Source organism: Dendropsophus ebraccatus, chromosome 1, assembly GCF_027789765.1.
Source record: "Dendropsophus ebraccatus isolate aDenEbr1 chromosome 1, aDenEbr1.pat, whole genome shotgun sequence".
In the NCBI taxonomy this organism is placed as follows: domain Eukaryota; kingdom Metazoa; phylum Chordata; class Amphibia; order Anura; family Hylidae; genus Dendropsophus; species Dendropsophus ebraccatus.
The window spans coordinates 87,569,353-87,592,457 of NC_091454.1; the positions used below are offsets into that span (position 1 = coordinate 87,569,353).

At 41.8% G+C, this 23,105-nt stretch overlaps 2 protein-coding genes across 4 annotated transcripts in view; one reads left to right on the forward strand and one right to left on the reverse strand.

Moving 5' to 3' along the window:
- LLPH (LLP homolog, long-term synaptic facilitation factor) overlaps positions 1–22,684 on the forward strand; it is a 30,501-nt gene extending 7,817 nt beyond the window's left edge. Inside the window, exons 1-3 of one of the 3 annotated variants that reach the window (XM_069974501.1) lie at positions 14,359–14,509; positions 16,625–16,837; positions 22,259–22,684. In XM_069974501.1, coding sequence (XP_069830602.1) covers positions 16,630–16,837; positions 22,259–22,425 — 375 coding nt within the window. In that variant the 5' untranslated portion in view covers positions 14,359–14,509; positions 16,625–16,629 and the 3' untranslated portion in view covers positions 22,426–22,684. Of the gene's footprint in view, positions 1–14,358; positions 14,510–14,758; positions 14,906–16,624; positions 16,838–22,258 lie in introns of those variants that run through there. The other 2 variants (XM_069974510.1, XM_069974490.1) reach the window with 2 other exon arrangements.
- Positions 6,002–14,252, reverse strand: TMBIM4 (transmembrane BAX inhibitor motif containing 4). The gene is made up of 7 exons (XM_069974476.1): positions 14,075–14,252; positions 12,701–12,809; positions 10,464–10,569; positions 8,550–8,583; positions 8,350–8,467; positions 7,227–7,272; positions 6,002–6,252 (listed from the first exon to the last, which is right to left on the reverse strand). Exons 1-7 carry the CDS (start codon positions 14,166–14,168, stop codon positions 6,046–6,048), a joined length of 714 nt encoding a protein of 237 aa, XP_069830577.1. The 5' UTR covers positions 14,169–14,252; the 3' UTR covers positions 6,002–6,045.
- Positions 22,685–23,105: the final 421 nt, after the last annotated feature.

The following is a 23,105-nucleotide window of genomic DNA, read 5'->3' on the forward strand; positions in this document are numbered from 1 at the left end:
GCGGGTGTGAGCTGCGGAATGTGCAACGGGTTTTCCGCCACCATTCCGTAGTGTGCACGCACCCTGACTTAGAATGCGCACCTCATAAATCTAAATTTGCTAAGCACTCTGTTGGGGGTGAACAGGCAGGGCATATGTTAGCTTTTACCATCAATACCCAATGGAAGCCATTTTTTATTACCAGTATATCAATCATGAAATGACATTTAGTCACCCCTATGAGTGCTTACCTATTAGTGCTTATTATTCTAATCTATAGAGCTCTAAACTGGAGGTTACCCTTAATCAGCTAATATTCTAGGGCATCTTCCTGTCTAAACTGTCAGCTTCCCAACAGGAATTGCTTGATGTCCCTCCGGAGAGGCTGCAGAGTACAGTTGCATTACATCATAAATAGGTTGCCTGCAGAATTACATAAGCAAATTAGAGATGCACTACTTTGCAAATTATCTGAGATTTTGCAGGTATCCATTGTTTTCAGTGGGACTACATAAATTGTGTTTGTTCTATGGATACACCACCACACACCCTCCAGCAGCTGTGGGATGCCATACAGTCAGTATGGCTCTAGATACCTGTGACAACCTACCAGAACCTTACTGCATCACCCCCACCTTGCTGCACACACTGGTGACTTAGCTGGTGGTTATAACATGACTCGAATTTGTAGATGGGAGATAATTTGACAAGTAAAACACTTTTCGTAACTCCTGCACCTCCAAACAGAGCCTTGCTATCCTCCTTTTTTGTTATGTCTCTACCCTGCTATTTAATAAGTAAAAGACAAGGCTATGTAACAGCCTTTTAAACTAAAATGGATCAATCAGCTATATATATATTATACACACATTATATATATATACACACGTTTAATACGTTTGCAAAATATACCCATATAATGTGAATTTATGCCCCTCATTTATTATTTTTCTTTAATTTATGCACTCATACATACCCATGTAAATACTTTTGAGTAAAAAAAACTTTCATAGAAAATGATTATTATATTATTTCAACATTATGCAACAGCAATGTATTGGAATTTAAAGTGACTCTGTACCCACAATCTGACCCCCCTAAACCACTTGTACCTTCAGATAGCTGCTTTTAATCCAAGATCTGTCCTGGGGTCCGTTTGGCAGGTGATGCAGTTATTGTCCTAAAAAACAACTTTTAAACTTGCAGTCCCGTGACCAACGTCTGGGGCTTACAGTATCTGTGCCCTCATTTTGCACCACCCCTCCGTCCCTTCTCCCCACCCTCTTAATCATTAGTATTGCCACTGGAACATTTTCTCCTGTCTGAAGAGATGTATTTACACAGCTGAGGAATAGGAGACAATCTACCTAGAGCATTCCTAATGATGATGAGGGTGGGGAGGAACGACTGAGAGATGGTGCAAGGCTTGGGCACACACACTCTAGGCCACGCCAATTTGACACAGGGATGCCAGTTTAAAAGTTGTATTTTAGGACAATAACTGCATCAGCTGCCGAAAGGACCCCAGGACAGATCTTGGATTAAAAGCAGCTATACGAAGGTACAAGCGGTTTGGGGGGGGGGGGGGGCAGATTGTGGGTACAGAGTCGCTTTAATCCGCTAGCGTCCATTAAAAGTTAAAGGGAACCAATCAAAACAATTGTGCTGATATGGCTTCCAGCTGCACACAATAGATCTTTATAGCAGCTCCCCTACCACACCAGCTGTGTGTACAGCATTATCTTTATTTCGGGAAAAAACATACCGTATTTCCCGGAGTATAAGATGACTTTTTAACCCCAAAAAAATCTTGTTAGAAGTCGGGGGTCGTCTTATACGCCAGGTATGGTCGCCCCATACGGTGGGGGGGCTCAAAAAAGGCCCCATCCCCACTGTATAGGGCGACCACTATTAAAAAAAAAAAAAACAAACATTTAACTCACCTGGGGCCCATTTCCGGCATCAGCATGCCTCCCGTACCAGTCCTTGGAGAGGCTCGACTGCCGGGAGAGCTTTGGGAGGATGAGAGAGGCGCCGGAAGTTCCCGAAGCCTCTCTCATTCTCCCGAAGATCTCCCGGGAGCCGAGCGTCTCAGAGCCTCTCCAATGAGACGCTTGGTTGCCCCGGAGAGGTCCGTCGATCTTAGTCTCAGGTAGTGTTAGTCACACGGCCTTCGCCGGGAACGGTACGGGAGGCGCGCTGATGCCGGGATGCCCCAGGTGAGTTAAATTTATTTTTTTCATTTAAGCTACAGTCAACATTTTCCGGCGTATAGGGCGAACCCCTGACAATCTTCTTAAAAGTCAGGGGTTGTCTTATACACCAGTTGCCTTATACGCTGGAAAATACGGTATTTTATTCTTGCCCACGAGGCCAGGAGAGGAATGGCAACTAGTCATCTGGTTGGTGAGCAGTCCTTGACTAGTCACAGCTTTCTGCCTCTCAACGCACAATGCAGAGATGATTGACAGGCAGAGAGGTCACTAACGGGTCTCTCTGCCTGTCTATCATCCCCACAGAGCCTGGTCCATATACGGTGTAATGTAGCACATTATTAAATTTAAAAAATTGCTCCATGTTTTTCTTATTTTATGGCTCTATTTTGCTTTTATTTTACTGTGTGGACCTACCCTTAAACATAGAAATTAAATAACATGGAACTATAAAATGACATTAGACCAATTCGCTTTGAAACATCAAAAATATAGTCCAATCTGCAGGCAGCATGTTATAGAGGAGGAGGAGCTGAGCAGACTGATAAGGAATTGTGGTTAAAATTCTAGGACAACTTGTCATTTATTCATGTATATCTCTGCTCGTTCTGGGCCAAGTAGTGAGCCGACCTAGTCAGTAAAAAACACCTCTCTCTATATGCACATGTATACATAAATGGCTGTCACTGAGTAGGACCACCTACTTAGCCCAGATTGAACAGAGATTTACATGAATAAATGACAAAATATCCTGAAACTTTACCCACAAACTATACATCAATCTGCTCTATTACATGCTGCCTGCAGAAAGGACTGCATGAATCTGACTGGTTTTCTTAAATAAATAACAGCAAAATGAATCATAGACATACATACAAGGTGCTGGAAAAATATGTATTATTTTAATAACAGAATCAGATAGCTATGGTCAATTTGCACTTATATTTATTAAATATATATAATACAATAAAAGATAACATTTACAACTAGTTTAAAAGGCACTGGACACTTTATAGTAAAATTGCTCGTGTACAGTATTAGGCTGGGTTCACACTACGTATATTTCAGTCAGTATTGTGGTCCTCATATTGCAACCAAAAACAAGAGTGGATTAAAAACACAGAAAGGCTCTGTTCACACAATGTTGAAATTGAGTGGATGGCCGCCATTTAATGGCAAATATTTGCTGTTATTTTAAAACAACGGCTGTTGTATTGAAATAATGGCCGTTACTTACTGTTATATGGCGGCCATCCACTCAATTTCAACATTGTGTGAACAGATCCTTTCTGTGTTTTTAATACACTCCTGGTTTTGGTTGCAATATGAGGACCACAATACTGACTGAAATATACGTAGTGTGAACCCAATCTTACACCCAACTCACTGTGTATATGCTGACAGCAGCTCCCTGCTGTGACCATGCCTTTCCCTCTGTGTCCTCCACTGAGCCTGTATACGCCTATGTAGGACACAAAGGGAGAGACACTGTCACATGCTCCTCCATGCTATGATCAGGATCGCTGTTCAGCATACACAGCAAGATGACACAGCCTGGAGGAGGGGAGTGTGAGTTTAGTTCTATGGGGTACACAGGGAGCTGTCAGTATATACAGTGAGTACACTTAGGGTACTATTACACGGAATGATAATTAGCTGAATCGGCCCTATCCGGCCAATGATCGTTCTGTGTAATAAAGACAACGATCAGCCGATCATTGTAATCTGTTGATTGTTAATATAGGCTCTGACCTATAATTGTCAGGCGCCGACCGCGCATCGCTACGTGTAATGGTGGTGGGCGGTTAACGAATAGCAAAGAATACATTACCTATGCATGCTGCAGGGCTCCTCTTGCTCTGCGCTTCTTTCCGCTGCGGCCAGTGATTGGCTGAGCGACCTGTCAGCTGAGACAAGCCGCTCTAAAGCATTAGTGCGCGGATTTGGGGATAAGCACAGAACAGAGGAGCCCTGCAGCCTGGACAGGTAATGTATAAAGTTTAAATAAGGGCTGCAAGGACATCGGTAACGATGTCACTGCAGCCCTTGTTAAACGATTAATCAGGCTGTGTAAGGGTCCATTTACACAGAAAGATTATCTGCCAAAGATTTGAAGCCAAAGCCAGGAATAGATTTGAAAAGAGGAGAAATCTCAGGCTTTTCTTTATCACCGATCTCTGTTTATACTCTGTTTTTGGCTTTGGCTTCAAATATTTGGCAGATAATCTTTCTGTGTAAATGGACCCTTATAGGCCCAGTAAATAGGCGCCGATCTAGCAGATCAGCGCTCATCTACATTTATTATCGGGCCTTCATAGGCCCGTGTAATAGTACCCTTAGTAATACTGTACACCGAACAATTTTACTATAATGTGGCCAACCCCTTTAAATATCTTGTCCAGGCAGGAGAGTTTTTAGTTATATGCCTGAAGAGGGTGTGATTAATGCTTTTTTGGAAAACTGCCGCTGCAGTTTTTGAGCCAAAGCCAGGAGTGGATCCAGCAGGAAAAAAACACATTAGTGCTTCCTTTATTACTAATTACTTTGAATCCACTTCTGGTTTTGGCTCAGAAACAATGGCACTTTCCCCAAAAAACTGCCATGTATGAAACCAGAAGAAAAACAATAATCTGCACTTACCTCCCTGGCTTCTGTGCCAAGTTGTGTTTTTAATCACCCCTTTCTTGGGTATATACCTAAAAACTCTCCTGCCTTGACAACCCCTTTAAGTAAAAGTTAAGGATCATTTGTCTTGTAGATATGGCATGTTTTACACGCTTCTGGATGCCTTTCAGAGATAATTTCATCAGAAAAATGTCTGACAGCTCAATCCAATCCGTAAATCTTGGACTGCAAAGATGTCCGCTTAAGGCCCTATTAAACAAAGCGATTATCGGCCGATAATAGTCTTGTGTAATAGAAGGCAACGATCAGCCGACATGAACGATGTTGGCTGATCATTGCAGTCATTTGTCTTTTAACATGTTGAAAGACAAATTACTTAGATAGCAACGATCTGCTGCAGTCGCTCCATGGAATAGGAACGGCGGCAGCAGACCGCTGCCATCTGTTATGGGCTGCCTGGACGATCCAGCGATCACCCGGGCGGTCCCCTCTGCACTCACCCACTCGCTGCCGCCGTGTGTAATAGCTGACAGTGCTCGTTTCCTCCTCCAGTCGCCCCATTGTCAGTAGAGCAGACAAAACGGCTGCAGACTGCACCATGAGAAAACTTTTCTGATGTAATGAACATTGAATGGCATCCAGCAGCTGGTCTTATATTGTAAGACATGACATCTGGCATATGGTCCAAAATGTTTAAACAGAACCTGATAATAAAATACATGTTATTCAATTAAAAAAAGTTATGCAGTGTTGTCTCTAAAGATCTTAATTCATAATCAAATTAAAGAGATAGAAATGAAAGTTAAAGACTATAAATGTTACGGTCATTTAAAAAGAAAATGTTTGACATGCCATAAAGACATGTCAAACTGTTTGATCGGTCAGGGTCTGGGTGCTTAGATTCCCACCGATTGCTATAACAGGGAGGGAGAAGTGCTCTGGCTGGGCCCTGTTTTTGTCTGCCATCTTTTTGCTGGAAGACATGGACCTATAAATTTTCTATTGAGTTCTTCTCCTGCATTGTAGATATAGTAGGAAGAAACAGCACTAAGCTGAGCACTGATCATGGGGGTCTTAGTACCCAGACCCCAACAGTTAAATGATGGTATTACTTTAAAACAGAACTTAAAATAGTGTGAAGAAATACTTTTGATGAAGTGTTGCACAAAATAACAACACTGGTAAAACACTCTGCAGATGGCAATTTATTACACAATATTACTGTGGCTTATTTCTTGTTAATAGCCTCCAGTAGGCGAAGCAGATGTAAGAAGAGATTGATAATATCAAGATAGAGGTTGATAGCAGCCAATATGTGCTCCTCTGGAGACAGTTTGTGCATCAGCAGATGTGTATCATAGATGATGAACCCACAGAACAGCAATGCTCCACCGGCAGCCATGACTATTTCTAAGGTCTCACTATAAAAGAAAAACTGAAGAAAATAAAAAGAGAGATTTGTGAATATTCTTAAAAAAATCTTTTCTTATCTTTGCAGCAGACCATTTAGGAGTCTCTCAATCATAATAACAGCAGTGAGAGCACTAAAATTCCCCCAGTCACCATTCTCAAGGGTTAATCTAACAAAACCATGCCGGTTGTTTTAAAAATGTTTTTGAATGACAGGTACACTTTAATGCTTAAAAGGTTGCCATACACCTTTCGGACAACAATTTTATCTCCCATCCTCACCATATGCACAAACATTCGGCATGTTCTCTATGGGAAGATAATTGGTAATCCGCAGTCATACAGCTCTGGCAGCGGCTTAACCCTCTGAGTACAAAGGGATCGGGCAGTAAAATTCCATCACGCCCGACCCCTATCTTCACCAACATCATCTGATGGTGGAGTCTAAGGAGACCTCTATACACTTTATACTGTTCAGACAGCATAAGTATAAAGTGTATGGAGACCTTAAAGGGGAACTCCGGGCTGGGGTAATTTATAGCAGTGCTGGGGAGGATGAAAGAAGTAACATGCTGGTATCCCACAGCTCTGGTGTCCTGGTATTGGTCGTTTCTGGGTCTGAGTGGGCACCTGGGACTTGACGCGTTAAGCCTGCTTAGCCAGTTAGTGGCCATTGCGGGGTCCTAGGGACCCAGAAACGTCCAGGACCGGAGCTGATACCAGTATCAGCGCTGGAGCGGGGGAGGTGAGAGCATGATACTTCTTTTATCCTCCCCCTCCCCAGCCCAGAGTTCTGGCAAATCTGAGGTGAATACATTTAAATCCTGCATATTTTTTTTATGTTTGTATGTGGCCATCGAAATGAATGGGTCTGCAAATACAGACAGAATTAATGGATGTGTGAAAGAAGCTTTAGTCCTATAAGACAATGCACTGGAGGATTAAAGACACCTGACACATTTACACAAATTGTTTCATTCTAGTGACTCCTTTACTCACCCTTAGAAATCCAGCAATGATCAAGATCCACAAGCCAGCAAAAAGCCTGCAATAAAAAAATTAAGAAATTTATTCTGCATTGTTGTAAAAGTTTTACCACTTTATTGCTCCTATTTACCAATTTAGCACAGGACTATGTTGCAGTTTTACCAACAGGAGCTCTACCACACAGGGAAGAAATCTGTAACAGTGCATCTTCTCACACTGTTTCATTTACAGCTGTTTTCTGTAGCAAAGTATGCTCCAAGCATTGATACAATAGCATTTTATACTACATTTGCACCAACAAGAAAAGCTAGTATATTAGCCAATTTCCTCCTAATCTGACACTAAAACTAACTTTGGATAGTCAGGAATTAACGTGTATGTGTAGTAAAAGCGATTTTAAGAAACTATGTAATAGGTTTATTTAGGAAAAAAAAAAAAAAGTCTCTTTCTGTATTCAAAAAGCTGTTTTGCTGCCTCCCCCCTACTTCTTATATGTCCATTATCAGGCAAAGCCATCTTTATTACAGAGAAGCAAAGAAAAGACGGATTTGCCAAGTCCATTATGACCTATGGAGGGGGGAGAGGCCAAGAAGGGTGTGTGAGCAGGGAGAGCAGACAATCAGCTGTACAGTTTGGAGACTGGCACATAACGCTGGATTCAGAGGTTAGAAAGGCCAGTGCTTATCTAGGAGCTTGGTGAGAGAAGATTGCAGGATGATGTGTTTTGCAGGGCTGCCTTTTCTCGTCTCTGTGCTCATTCACCCCCCTCGAACCCTCCCCTCTCCATAGAGCATAATGGACACAGAAGTCCTGCCTCTTCTAAAGTGAGGGGGAACTAGGAAAACAGCTTTTTAAAGACAGAAAGAAACTCTTTGCTTAATAAAAACCTATTACAGAGTTTCTTAAAATCGTATATTATTGATACTTATTGTTTTCTGAAAAGTGACATTTGAATGACAGTTACGCCTTTAAAAAAATGAACAAAACTAGATTCCAGCCTAAAGCAAAACACTAGGTTTGTGTACATGCAAAGTCCCAAAACCAGTTTAACATGCTATCCCTAGACCCTTTACACGTTTACATACATACATGTTTGATAGGGGTGTATTTCCGTTACGTAAGAAAACAAACCTACCCAGCTCCAAACTTGCTGAAGTCTCTCTTTGACTGGAATGTAAATGCAGTGAGACCAAGGAAGACACAGGTTGTCAGTATGAAAGCCTGAAGAACTACAGCCACATCATAGAATGTCACTAAAGATTAAATAGAAAAAAAACTATTAATGGTATCATAAAAACAAAAAATTTAGTATAGCTAGGAGGAAAATCTAGTTACCTGCAATACCAACTGTTACAGCTTCTAAAAGGGTCTGCAAAATAATAAGATTAAAGCAATAAACTTGTGTTCTTCAGATGTTTTTCAGAATTAAAAAAATAGTAGACCCTTGTTAGTAAGGCTAGGTTCACACTGCATTTTCAGCATCCGTTTAACTGATCTGTTTTTGCAAAAGACGGATGCATTTGTGTGCATCCGTTTTTGATCCGTTTTTCCATTGACTTCCATTATTAAAAAAAAGGATCAAAACTGATGCGTTTTTTTTTACGCACAAGTACTGTTGACACTACTTTTTTGACCGTTAAAAAAAACAGATCCGTTAAACGGATTGCAAAAACGCAGTGTGAACCCACACAAAGCAACACCTACCTTTTCACCCGCTACACCCAGTCACTAAATGCAGCGGTCATGTCTATGTTGAGAGACACCAAAATGTAAAGTCTGATATAGGAAATATGGGAGATATAGGAAATGCCATAACTGCAGTGGCAGGTATCTTTTATTCTTTTATATTTTTTTCTTTAATGTAGTAGCCAGACACAATCCATTTAAAGCCAAAGGATTCATCTACTTATATGGTCTTCCAATGTAGTGTGTAACCATTCCATATTGATTATAAAAACATATTATCATGGTGTTCAAATAGGATCACGTAGAGAACAATGGGCCTGAATAACACATGCAAAAATTGGTTCTGTAAAGATAGAAGGGGATCCACAGGTAATCTCCTCTGGTGGGCCCAATGAATCCCAGTCTGACACAGGCAATAAGATTGACTCAAAGCATCTCATTGAAGTTCCAGTACACAAAAAGACACTGTGGTATTCAGAAGTCAAGTGATCTCCTAAGAGAGAGAATGGAGGCTAAAATATAGGGAAGCAAAGAATTGGCTGTGCAAGTTCTCATCTGGAAGCAGTGTTTAGTTGGGACCTGCACAACATCAAAACGGCAGAAGCCAGGGATCAGGCAGGTGAATATCCTTGGATTTCCATCATTCCTAGAGTCATTAACAGGAGTTGTGAAACTGTGAAACACCATAACTGCTGCACAACTTCTATAAGAACATAAAACGAACAGTCCTCTTTCAGAATAATGGCCACCCCTGGCTGCTGCATCTAGGCTAGACATGACCAGGGGGCCTCATTTTGTAGAGATTGCATCAGACATCCTGTGGATATGCCAGAAATGCCAGAGATGGGAATAACCCTTTAATTTCAGACTGTTACATTTTGTTCTTAAACTTTCTGTTCCAATAGTATTTTTGATTTATAGGAGTGCATCCTAAACTACAAACAAATCTCATCAGTGTTCTGAAGACTATGATGTACTTCTTACATATTAGCATGCAGGATTGGGCACACATTTCTGGGCTTGACATTTAAAGTTCACATTTTTGTAATAGAAGATTGTTTGTGCTTTAGTGTTGTTTGCCAGGTGATGGCAATGCTAGTGCCACGTAGACCTATTTGCTTTAGTTGACTGTATGTTCTAAAGAGAACTCCATCTGAAGCTACTTGCTTTATTTCCACTCTGCATATAAAACTAAAGGTTGAAGCATATACAGTACTATCTCACTAGACATGAATGTCATGGCTATAAGTATGTTAAATAATCTTGTTAAATACTCCAATTAAAGGGGGCATTCACATGTTCCATGCACAGCCCCTAAGTGATGTGTTACGGAATGGACTTCAGAACTTCCATCATAAATTATTTATTAGCTCAGTACAGTAGTGAAAAGATTTAAACAGTTTCGGAGATCACGGTATCATAGTAAATGATGCAGTGAGTTCCAAAGTCTGCTCCGTAGCACATTCTCTGTGCATGGACCATAATTACAGAACATGTGAATGTCCCTTAAAACAATAACTTAGACATGCTCCATGTGCACCATAGCTAATAAAACATGCTTACAAATCCGAACAGCAGGTACAGGTTCACGGGATGTTGATGTCTGTAAATTGTCAGGGCAATGATCATACCCAAGGATCCGAGGGCAGAGATCAAAAGCAAAGCAGGGCTGGAAAACAATAGAAGATGAGATGTAGAAGGTTTGGCAGTATCACAGATGTGTGGCAGATTACTTTGCAGCGTCCAGTTATCCCTAAGAAACAATTTGCCACCTATCAGCTTTTTCCTGTTTAACCCCTGTAGAGGCCCCTGGTTGAATTGTATCTGTGTCATACCTTGTACGTTCTACAGTTACATATACAGACATACAGCTCTGCTCTCCATTTGGGCTTTTCATTTGGCAAATACATGTAACATTCCCATTAGCATGGATGGATGCTTTCAATGTAAATTATTCCATGCGGTGTGTTCTTTTTTGGGGGGGTGGGGCTCGAACAAAGAGCAGCATCATTTACTGCGATCTCCGAAAATCTGTCAAACAAACAATGGAGAACTGTCCCCAACAACCTTTGTTGTATATGATAGCAGCAGAACAATCCCTAAAAAATAATCTGTCATCAGATTATGCTGCCCCAAGGACAACAAACAGTAACACCTCGGTGTCCAAACGCTTCTGAATTTGGCATTTGAATGAAAATTTACCCAGAAGCAACGTTTCGAATTCAAACTTTGCTTGCTATCTAAACGTTTTTGCGAGTGTGGATCGTAGGTTGTTAAAAATGTTTAAAATGTACTGTACGGTATAGTATAGTTCTGCACTGTACTGCAGTGATTAGAACAGGCACTTTTCAATGTAATAAATGATACTGTAGGTAATTATTGGTAGGTGCTGGAACCAATTGAACACATTTACATTATTTCCTATGGGAAGACACTGCTCTGTTCTCAAACTGCCTTCCAGAACCAATTGAAGGGGTTGGCTACTTTATAGTAAAATTGAGTCAGTGTACAGTATTAGTAAGTGTACTCACTGTATATATTGACAGCAGCTCCCTGTGTACCTCATAGAGCTAATATCAGACTCCCCTCCTCAAGACTGGGCTGCCCTGCTCTGTGGTGAGTCTGTCCATAAGATGGCTGAGCATGTGTCCATGACCAGCCTTCAGCATCCACCACTGAGCCTGTATATGTCTATAGAGGACAATGGGGACGGGGTATGGTAACATGGTTTCCTATGCTGGCCATGTTATGGACAGACTCACCACAGAGCAGGACAACCTGGAGGAGGGGAGTCTGATGTTAGCTCTATGAGGTACACAGGGAGCTGCTGTCAATATATACAGTGAGTACACTTACTAATACTACACACAAAAAATTTTTGCTATAAAATGGCCAACCCCTTTAAGTTCGAGAATTGAGGTACCACTGTAGTTTGGGGACAGCACAAAACATAATGGGGGGATTTATCTATACTACGCTGGGTGTATGTCAGGGAAAATACGCAGATGTTTGCGCAAACCACCAGCCTCCTCCCATGCCTTATTTGTCATGATTTATGCCTGCTAGCAAGTAAGATAATAAGATTGTCTTTTTTTACCCATAGCAAATTATAAGAGCTCAGCTTTCATATATTAATGAGCTCTGGAAAAATTAAAGCTTATAAGTTATTATGTGTTACAGGCATTATAAAAAACATTTGACATGTCCTAGAGACATCTCCAAAGAGTGTTTAGACACGTACTGATCGTAAGAACAAGCCGGGAGAAAATCATAGACTTTCATTATGAGCCCAACTGATCATGTGACAGAGAGCTGGGAGAGGACTGCGCTTAGTGCTGATTTCTCCCAGCTTGTTCTCACAAATGGTACAGGTCTGAACACAGGCCGATTAAAACTTATGACACGTCAAAAGTTTTTTATAATGACATTGACACTATGGGCCACATGTATCATCCTGCGAACGGATGATTTTCGGCGGAAAGGGGGCGTGTAGTGGGCGGAACGGAGGGCGCGCGATTTACCATCTATTCCGCTCAAATATACGCCGAAAACCTACTCCAGTCCTCAGCTGGCGTGGGTTTTCGGCGGTGCGCACCGGCACGCACGGGATTTATGTAGAGGCAGTCCGCCTCTACATAAATCTCCGTAGCGCCGGAGCTGCGGGGGCATTTTTAAGTCCGGCGTAAAAAAAAACGCCGGACTTAATAAATGCCCCCCTATAAGTCCAGAAGGAAGGGGCTGTCAATATACCACAGCCTCCGATAAAAGACCCTCTTTTAGCAAACACCCAATGAACCCACCTTTCATGGACAAATGTCCGGACAGCATCAAAATAAAGAAATATTCCAGCTGTGATGGTAGTCAAAAGAACTTGTACTGTCAATATAGAGTAGACCTTTCGCAGGAAATCTGTATGATATAGAGGAAAAACATGTCATTCACAAAGACACTATAATACAGGATACCCAAACCCAAATCACCTTTACCTTCACTGACATTTACCTTTACATTAAAGCGAATGTACCAGCCGTACATCAACTTTCTGTTTTTACTATGGGGATGCTGGTGCCGCTATCCCTTTTTCGAAATCCAATGCTAATTTGGAAGTTTGGGTCTCCATGTATACAGAGACGCAATAAGACGGTAATGTGCCCCACCCCCAATAGGATCTCATTACATCTCTGTAAACATGAAGACCCAGCTTAGCAGCAGATCTCTATGCTGATCTGGAAATGGCCCAGTGTGACACGTATACACTTAAAAAATACTATCAGCATGTTATAGAGTAGGAGGAACTGAACTGACGGATATATAGATTTATGGAAAACATTTGATATAACTTGTAACTCTATATACTTCGGAGTCAAGTGTTTGGTCTAGTGTCTGAGAATGCATACATAGATAACGGTCAGTCACGGATTAGGGGTACCCACTTGACTCCTAAACCGCCAATAGGCAGATAATATGAATAAATGACAATTTATAGTAAAACTTTCCCCATAAAACTATACATTGAAGCCTTTGATTACACGTAACTTGGTTTAACAGCATTTTGCAAGACAAGCTAATAATTAAAATAAAAAATTGTAACTTGGTAAACAAGCAAGATTTCTTATATGCGCCCCCTGTGCCCCCATCCTGATACTGTACTAGGTAGAAAGCTCTCTGATTCTAACTCGCTGTTACCTAATTAACTCTGCCAGAGATCGGGCGCCTTTCATCTCTCCTCCGATGCCCGTCCACATCACCGCAGCTTCCCTCTGACCCCTGAATTAACCCCTTCACCAATAACAGCAGGTTTGGGGCCACCTGGGGAGTTGTATGTGGAGGGAGAGTTAACTGATTAACCCCTTCTTTACAGAATTCTGAATGAATACAGAACACCCTACCTGCCTTATTTTTGGGTTGTGGAACAATCATCTGTGTTTAAACTATTTCTTGAGGGAAGTTTGATATGCAAGTGATTTGGATTAAGAGCACATTCCTCCTGGTAATCCAAGGTGTGACTGTATATGACTGTGCCCAGCCCCTGCAGATCCCATCACATGAGCAATGCAGGGGGATCAGCCATTTATATAAAAGAAGGATGGACACAAACCCCAATCAGATGCGCACTATTATTACTATTATGTAACATGGTGATCTATCAGTCATATTACTATCAGACTTCTCACCCATACGGATCTGGATACTGGCCGAGGCCACATTGCTCCCGTAGTTGAAGTCATCCACAATAGAGGAGCGGGGATAGCGATCCGCAGCCGCCATTATTACCAGGACAAACGACCGTCACCGCTGCAGATCCGTGACACTTCCTGATCCCTCTGCTGTTACTAATGAGGGGCGGGGTTTGACGATCACGTGACAGAGCGTATGCTTCTCCTGCTCCCTGTAAGCTGCTTTGTAGCTAGAGCGCGGACGTAACGTCTCCTTAGTGCGGCCCTGAGGTGAACGGCTGGAGTATAGTGAGTGGTAGGAGGCTTCAGAATGATGGCGGCAGGAAGTTCTCCGCTGTATGGAAAAGTTTGGCTCTAGTGTCTGATGTAGGCTCAGCCTTTCCGCTGCGTATCCGGGCTGGAGAGTGTAGCGTGGGGTCCATCTGCGGAGAGGTGAGCTGCTATGTTTTACGTGTTCTTCTAGTATGGGATATGTGTGACTTGTTTATATATAAGATCTCACCCGTCATGTAACACTAGCACTTTAGGACTTACTCTCTCTTGGCCTCGTGGTATGTTGTTTTTAATGCTTTTTATGTCTGTAAAATATAAAGTAAATCAGAGAGAGTGAGACAGGCTGTGTGATCCGCAGGTATGGGCTGCACTGTATACATTACATTACTGGAGGGGAGCAGCATCATCATCAGCATAGCTGTCTCCTAGACCATTGGACATTATAGACATGTATCTGTGGCCTCCTTTCTACTAATCTCAGTGGGAGATAGTAGGGTATCCAAAGGATCACTCCGGTCACATTTATTCTTGGATGAACAGATACTGTAGGAATTGGTGAGAAAAAAACCATATATGCGTCTGCAACAGCAACTATTTATTCTCGTACCAATTTGTAAATTATGGTCCTTTTACACGGAACGATAATTTGCCCGATCGCACGATTTAACGATTTTGAATGAATGTTTTTTTTATAACGATCAGTATTTAGATGGAACGATACATCGTACGGAAAAATCGTTTTGCGATCGCTTAAGGCTATCTCACACATAGGTGAAATCGTTAAAAGACTGTTTACACTGAACGATCTGCAAATTTTTTGCGAACAACCAACGATAATTTAAGAACATGTTGAAAGATCATAATGAACGATTTCTCGCTCGTCGTTTGATCGTTCGCTGCGTTTTGACGTACAATTATCGTTCGAATTCGATCTTTATTGTGCAAAAACGAACGATAAATCGTTCCGTGTAGAAGGACCATTACTCTCTAATATGGATGTGTGTATGATGATGTTGTATGGGTTAAAGGGGTTATCCAGCGCTACAAAAACATGGCCACTTTCCCCCTACTGTTGTCTCCAGACTGGGTGGGGTTTTGAAACTCAGTTCCATTGAAGTAAATGGAGCTTAATTGCAAACCACACCTGGACTGGAGACAACAGTATGGGGAAAAGTGGCCATGTTTTTGTAGCGCTGGATAACCCCTTTAAGATTACACAACATGATCCTATTAGTCATACGAGAGGATCCATTTTCCATTACACAGATTATGTAATATCCGGCAGAGGGAGTACTGCTAGTTCTTGATGCATGGCTTCAACCTAATCAGTCAACCTAATCAGTCAAATTATGGATTTTGGTACACTAGGAGAGCAGATGGAAGTATGGGCCCTATTACATGGAATGATAATCTGCCAAATCAGGCCGATTCAGCAGATTATAAATCCGTGTAATGGTGACAGGGATCATCGGTTAATCGTGTCTTTTGGGCCTGACCTTAAAGGGGTAGTCCACCCAAAAAAAATTTCTTTCAAATCAACTGGTGCCATAAAGTGCCAGAGATTTGTAATTCACTTCTATTAAAAAATCTTAAGTCTTCCAGTACTTATCAGCTGCTGTGTGTCCAGCAGGAAGTGGTGTTTTCTTTCCAGTCTGACACAGTGCTCTCTGCTGCCACCTCTGTCCATGTCAGGAACTGTCCAGAGCAGTAGCAAATCCCCATAGAAAACCTCTCCTGCTCTCTAGACTGGAAATAATACAACTTCCTGTTGGGCATACAGCAGCTGATAAGTACTGGAAGGCTTGAGATTTTTTAATAGAAGTAAATTACAAATCTCTGGCACTTCATGGCAGCAGTTGATTTGAAAGAAAATTTTTTTTGGTGGACTACCCCTTTAAAGTTACTCTCCACTTCAGTTCATTGAAAGTGGCTGATCGTGTCTTTTTGGCCTGACCTAAAATCATTTAGCCACCGGGCGCACATTGCAACATGGAATAACAATGCACGGCAGATAGTTGATGACTGTGTAAAGAAAGTAATAAAGTTCATACATTACCTTTTGACTCTCCCCGCAGCCACCGGTACAACTTGTCTCTGAAGTGACAAGCCATTCAGCCAGTCACTGGCTGGGACAGTCACTGCAGAGTTGCGGATCAATATTCATAAGGAGGCATTGTTATCCTGAATCAGAGCGGCTGTGATGCTTGTGGCCCAGGCAGATGCCACACGTGTGCTTTAAAATTCTAAATGTTGACCATGCATTTTCTATTCTAGTTAAAATGGCTAAAAGTATTAGAAGCAAATGGAAGAGGAAGATGCGGGCTGAGAAGAGGAAGAAGAATGCACCAAAAGAACTTGCCCACTTAAAAAATGTTTTAGCCAAAGCAAATGCAGATGTGTTGATGGATGATGTGAAAGAAATTACAACTGTGGTGACAGCCAAGAAAGTGAAGGAGAAGGCTGCTATGGAAGTTGAACCTGCAGAAGGTGAGGGTTCTTTGTGTATTGTTTATGTGTATATATAAACACACACATATTTATATTTATTTGTGTGTATGTTTTTTCATTAGTAGACACTTCGCAGGTAATATTTTGGTATTGCATAAACTTGGTTACTTTATTTTGTACCTGTTAGTTGTTATTAGCATAGAAAATTAATTTTGGTAGCTTAAACTATCCCTGGTATGTATTGGATAAGCAGATCTTCCCACCAGATATGCAAATTTTACCCTGTGCATTCAAAGGTATGAACTCTATTGCGCAGATCTGCAGTTCAGCGGATCTTACCTGCATATCCTATGTGAACTTACCCTTACATGGTGCACTTAACCAAAATTGTTAAGCTGGGTGTGCATACTACCTGTCTGTTCAGCTGTTGGATAGAAGAGTAATGGTTTGTTTACACAGACAAATTTATCTGACAGAATATTGAAGCCAAAGCCAGGAATTGACTAAAAAAAGGGAACAGGTCATAAAGGAAAGACTGAGATTTCTCCTTGTTTCAAATCCATTCCTGGCTTTGGCGTAAAAAATCTGTCCGATAAATCTCTTTGTGTAAACGCACCATTAAGGCTGGTGAAAAAATTGTTAGCTATGCCTAGGTCCCATCTGTCACAGTTTGGGTCCTATTATACAAAGCATCTTTTTGTTTTCTGCAGTAAACAATTGCAAATGACCTGAAATCATTCACCATAATACACAGAACAATAGTCGTTAGTTAAGATCATAATTATGATCATTTGTATACTCTAATATATTCACGATCATAACAACAAACGAACAGTGTGTACATAGACCGAAAGATTAGCAAAGTATCAACAATGATTTTATCATCAGCTCAAAAGATGCTATCAACGACATATGAACAAATTTTTGTTAGTCGTTTGATCATTGCCTGCATACATACCGAAAGATTATCACTTAAACTTGAATTATATAACGATATTCTGCGCTATAATCTTTCTGTGTAATAGAGCCAGCCCAGCACTGATGTGTTCTAATGCTCCTCTTTGTGGGTTTTTTTTTCTTTCTGAAGTCAGAGTATACACTGGCGATCAAAGTTAGAGAAGAATGCGTGAACACTGGATTTTTTCAAAAATTATGTATTCTACATTGATGAACATAAAGGGTGCCTTCACACCTAGCGACTCGCAGCGTAAATTACGCTGCAAGTCTGTCAGGTCCTGGCAGATCACTTTCACTACATACACGCAACTGTCTGAACGGCCGCTGCGTGTATGTAATTCTGCCGGCCCCTTAACCCCTTCTGCTGCCACCCGGCTCCCGCTCCCACTCCGCTGTATACATTACCTCTCTTCGCTACACTGGTCCTGGCGTACTGCTCTCCCACCTGGCCAATCAGTGGCTGCGGCAGGGCAACACACTGATTGGCCGGGCGGGAGGGCAGTACTCTGGGACCCGTGCAGCGAGGAGAGGTAATGTATATAGAGCGGAGCAGGAGCCGGGCGGCAGCTGAAGGGGTTAAGGGGCCGGCAGAATTACATACACGCAGCGGTCGTTCAGACCGCTGCGTGTATGTAGTGAAAGTGATCTGCCAAGACCTACCAGACGCGCAGCGTAATTTACGCTGCGAGTCGCTAGGTGTGAAGGCACCCTTAAAGGATTTTTTTTGCAAGGGCTACACCAGGGGTACAAAATAACCAAAGTACAGCATATCAACATAAAACCTTTTATTTTGCTAAAAGCTTGATAATTATAATAAGAGAATAGCAATGACCTTACACCGATCACCAATCAGTAGGATGTGTACAGGCCTTTGCTTTGAATGACTTTAGCACATCTGCAGCCACAGGACATCAATGGTCTCACACTGTTCTGCTGTTATTTCTTGGCCATAACTTTGGCACTAAGGATTTTTTCAAGAGCTTTTCTTATTTTATTGTAATTTTATTGTATAATTGTTTTCAATGGAATTTCTTAAGGGTCCATTTACACAGTAAGATTATCTGTCATTTTGCTGAATATTGTCCTGCGTGAAAATTGCTGATTGATTCAGGAATGCAAGGAAGGAACCATGTGTTGTTGAAGGTTCTCATACACACCTGTATTCAATCTACCATGTAGCTGTATGAGAGGTCCAACTCCTGCTACAGAAAACATACCCCAGTCCCTGACACTTCCTCCTCCACCTTTCACTGACTTCTTTACATACTTTGGGTTCAGTCAAAAAATCTTGGCATGGTATGGATGCCTTTTTGTATCTCTTCTATATCTGCAACTGCTGACTGTAGGTCTGATGGCCTAAACTGACAGTTGTCAGCTGACAGCTTAAATTTTCTTTCCAATAGACACTAACCATAGCAGTTGTTAAATTCTTGGCTACAGCACCATTAAATGGGTTATCCAGTGTTAAAAAAAACATTGCCGCTTTCTTCCAGAGACAGCACGACTCTTGTCTCCAGTTTGGGGGTAGATCTTGCAACTCTGTTACATTTAAGTAAATGGATCTTAAAGGGGTAGTCCACCCAAAATTTTTTTCTTTCAAATCAACTGGTGCCATAAAGTGCCAGAGATTTGTAATTCACTTCTATTAAAAAATCTTAAGTCTTCCAGTACTTATTAGCTGCTGTATGTCCAGCAGGAAGTGGTGTTTTCTTTCCTGTCTGACCCAGTGCTCTCTGTTGCCTCCTCTGTCCATGTCAGGAACTGTCCAAAGCAGGAGCAAATCCCCATAGAAAACCCCTCCTGCTCTCCAGACTGGAAATAATACAACTTCCTGTTGGGCATACAGCAGCTGATAAGTACTGGAAGGCTTGAGATTTTTTAATAGAAGTAAATTACAAATCTCTGTCACTTCATGGCAGCAGTTGATTTGAAAGAAAAAATTTTTGGGTGGACTACCCCTTTAACTGCAAACCACACCTGAACTGGAGACAAGAGTCGTGTCGTCTATGGAAGAAAGTGGGCATGTATTTCTAACACTGCATAACTTCTTTAATTCTGGTCTCCAAGCTATACTTACCCTTCAGTCTTTTATCTTCATCAATCCGGTCCAGGTCTGTTCTGAAAGTTTGTGCACTTAGCTAGTCAGCGGCTGAGGAGGGACATTGCTGTAGTTAAGTCCCATTTTGTTGCATTGCTACTCTTAACCTCTGCGGGTGTGGCGTACCTGTGGCACAAACGGCACCCACACCATATTAGACTGGTGGTTTTACAGTTCTGGCTGACTAGTGTCGGTATGCCGATGTATAAAATATACTAGTTTTGCTCACCACAAGTGATGCAAGCTAAGCCTAAGATGAACAAGTAAAGCAAAGTGACCTGCTGCTTTTGATAAACTTTCCTTGCAGACTTTTGTAAATGTCAAAAAGTAGAGTTTACCTTTCAGCCAAGTATCTAAATTAAGAAAAGACTGTTTAGAGGGGAGGGGGGGTTACAGAAGTGAATATTGGCACAGTTCTACAACTATTTCTAAAGGTCTGGATCAGCTGTGTGATCAGACTTTAAAGGTATCTTAAAATATCTGTAATACATTTCCTTTTCACAGAGGAATTTTTCGTTTTGAATTTAATACACATGATTGTCTGCAGACGGAGAGGTGGTGGGAGATCCTGGCACACAAACCATTCTGCCTATTTGAAGACTTTTTGTTTTTACGGTATCGGTTTTCATCTGTGCAGAAGACCAATTTATTTCCCTGTGTGGGTGCCGGGCATGCTGTGTGTGCAGTGATCCCGCTGCCCCTCTGGAGAATTTCAGCTGACATTTTCTGGGCAGTCTCCAGTGTTGTAAATTGCAAAACAAATATTGTAAGATATTTAGCCGTGTTCCTTCTAGGTAGTGATCTACCACATAGCATGTTATAATCTTCAATACCGATTTTGTTCTTCTATTTTATTGTTCTTTTACTAAGGAATTAAAAAAAAATGAACTTGATCCTTATCACCAAAGGAAGATGTTCTGATTACAAACTTTCTGTGAAAAGATCACCCCTATAGAAGGCTGTTTTTTAAAGGGAACCAATCACACTAAAATAGGCTATAAAGCTAAGGAAACGTGCTGGTAGATCAGCCAGCACGCTTCCTAACCATCCCCCTGTCCCCTCCGTCCCCTGTACATAGAGCCGGCAAAGTTAGTTTATTAGCTTCCCTGGCTCTATGCAAATTACCTTGTAAGTAGTCACGGTGGGCGGGCGGCTTCTTCAAGTAGTCACGGTGGGCATGTGTCTTCGTCAAGTAGTCACTGTCCTGGGCCGGCTCCGGCGCTGTAATCACGCCCCTCTGGGCGTGTGTAGAAAGCGCTGCATGGTGACGTCATTAGGGGGGGGGGCGGCATTGCACGTCGGCCTGGCCGACGTCATCACTAAGCTGCGCATGCGCAGTACTGTGGGTGACGCCGCTGCTGTACTAGGCCGCGCAGGCGCAGTACTGCAGCGTCTTCTCCGGCTGCACTGCGCATGCGCAGTTTAGTAAAGATGTTGGTCAGGCCGACGTGCAATGCCGGCCCCCCTAATAACGTCACCGTGCGGCGCTTTCTACACACGCCCAGAGGGGCGTGATAACAGCGCCGGAGCCGGCCCAGGACAGTGACTACTTGACGAAGACACCCGCCCACCGTGACTACTTGAAGAAGCCGCCCGCCCACCGTGACTACTTACAAGGTAATTTGCATAGAGCCCGGGAGACTAATAAACTAACTTTGCCGGCTCTATGTACAGGGGACGGAGGGGACAGGGGGATGGTTAGGAAGCATGCTGGCTGATCTACCAGCACGTTTCCTTAGCTTTATAGCCTATTTTAGTGTAATTGGTTCCCTTTAAAGTTTACCTGTCATTAACATAAAAACCTTTTGATATGTTATAGAGAGTTCTTAAGTCAGGTCCCAGTGTTGAGACCCTGGCCGATCCCGTAAAGGAACCTAAAAAAGTCTGTCCTTGACATGTTCTTTTGCAGCCATCCAGGTCACATAGACACACAGCAGGGAGAGGAGAGTTTAGTATCACATGTTTCTCTAGGTTTGTTCTGCTCATCAGTTGGCATCTGAACATTTAGCACCTAATTTAAAGGGGTTATCCAGTGCTATAAAAACATGGCTACTTTGTTTCAGAGACAACACGACTCTTGTCTCCAGTTCAGGTACGGTTTGCAATTAAGCTCCATTCCCTTCAAAGGAACTGAACAACAAAGCCTGCCCAAGCTGGAGACAAGAATAGGTCTGTCTCTGGAAGAATGTGGCCATGTTTTTGTAGCACTGGATAACCCCTTTAAATTAGGTGCTAAATGTAACATTGTTTGTATCTGGGTCTATGTATTAGTAGGAATATTTTTTTCAAGCTGATGTGTAAATGAATTTAAAAAAAAATCATTGAGGATAATAGAAGTTTTTTTTTTGTTTATGGCCTGGAATCACTTTCTTGTGACCTGTCTGTTCCCTATGACGTTCGTGTAGGTGACACCATGAAGATGGAAACTGATGTAAAACGAAACAAGAAAAGTCTCCTAGATCAGCATGGACAGTACCCTGTGTGGATGAACCAGAGACAAACAAAGAAGCTGAAGGCTCAGCGTGGAAAAAAGAAGGGAAAATCTAAAAACACAAAAGGACTGGCTTGGTAAAAAGTTATAGAATTATATACTAAGTGACTGTATATAGTATTCGTAGAAAACATCTGAAGCAGAGCAACTGGAGATGAAAAAATGTGCACACTTTTTGAGAAGCTAGGAGAAACTCTCCTATTTCAAAAACGGAATTACCTTGAGTTTAGTTTCTTTCATAGTCTATGTGTTGATGGAATTCTAATTGAACGTCCAACCCTTCTTCTCTGTCTGAACTTGATCGGGTTTTCAAAACTACAAAATAAAACAAATAACGGTGGCTTTGTATTTTCCTTCATAGTAGAGTTTACTGTAAGGTTGAAAAGCTTTCTTGTTGTTACTTCCCTAGTCCAGGTGGGCATGTAGATTTCAAGACCATTTACAATCACAGAAATAACCTCTGTGGATTCCTCCCACTTCTTTCTCTTTATGTAAATTGATGCACACTCACAATAACAGGGTGGCAGGAGGCGTTTATAAAATTATATATATACACACTGACCAGCAATATAGGTGTATACTGCTGTATTAATTTCCATTTCTTAATAGTCTCCTTTATTGTTGGGATTAGAGATCAGCGAATTTACAGCACAATGATTGTGAATCGCTTTGTTAGCTCGTCTATCTTCTTATTAGACTGCCACTTTTGAAGTCCATGCTGCTCTGTGCCGCTCCACCCCGGGTGTCTGGAAAAGCTGGAT

What these genes read in the sequence shown, in the direction of transcription:
- TMBIM4 (XM_069974476.1), bottom strand. Translation starts at nt 14,168, where the DNA reads ATGGCGGCTGCGGATCGCTATCCCCGCTCCTCTATTGTGGATGACTTC. An exon ending in CAGTATCCAGATCCGTATGG is followed by an intron (nt 12,810 to 14,074) that starts GTGAGAAGTCTG and finishes TATATCATACAG; the next exon opens with ATTTCCTGCGAAAGGTCTAC. An exon ending in TGTACCTGCTGTTCGGATTT is followed by an intron (nt 8,584 to 10,463) that starts GTAAGCATGTTT and finishes ATTATTTTGCAG; the next exon opens with ACCCTTTTAGAAGCTGTAAC.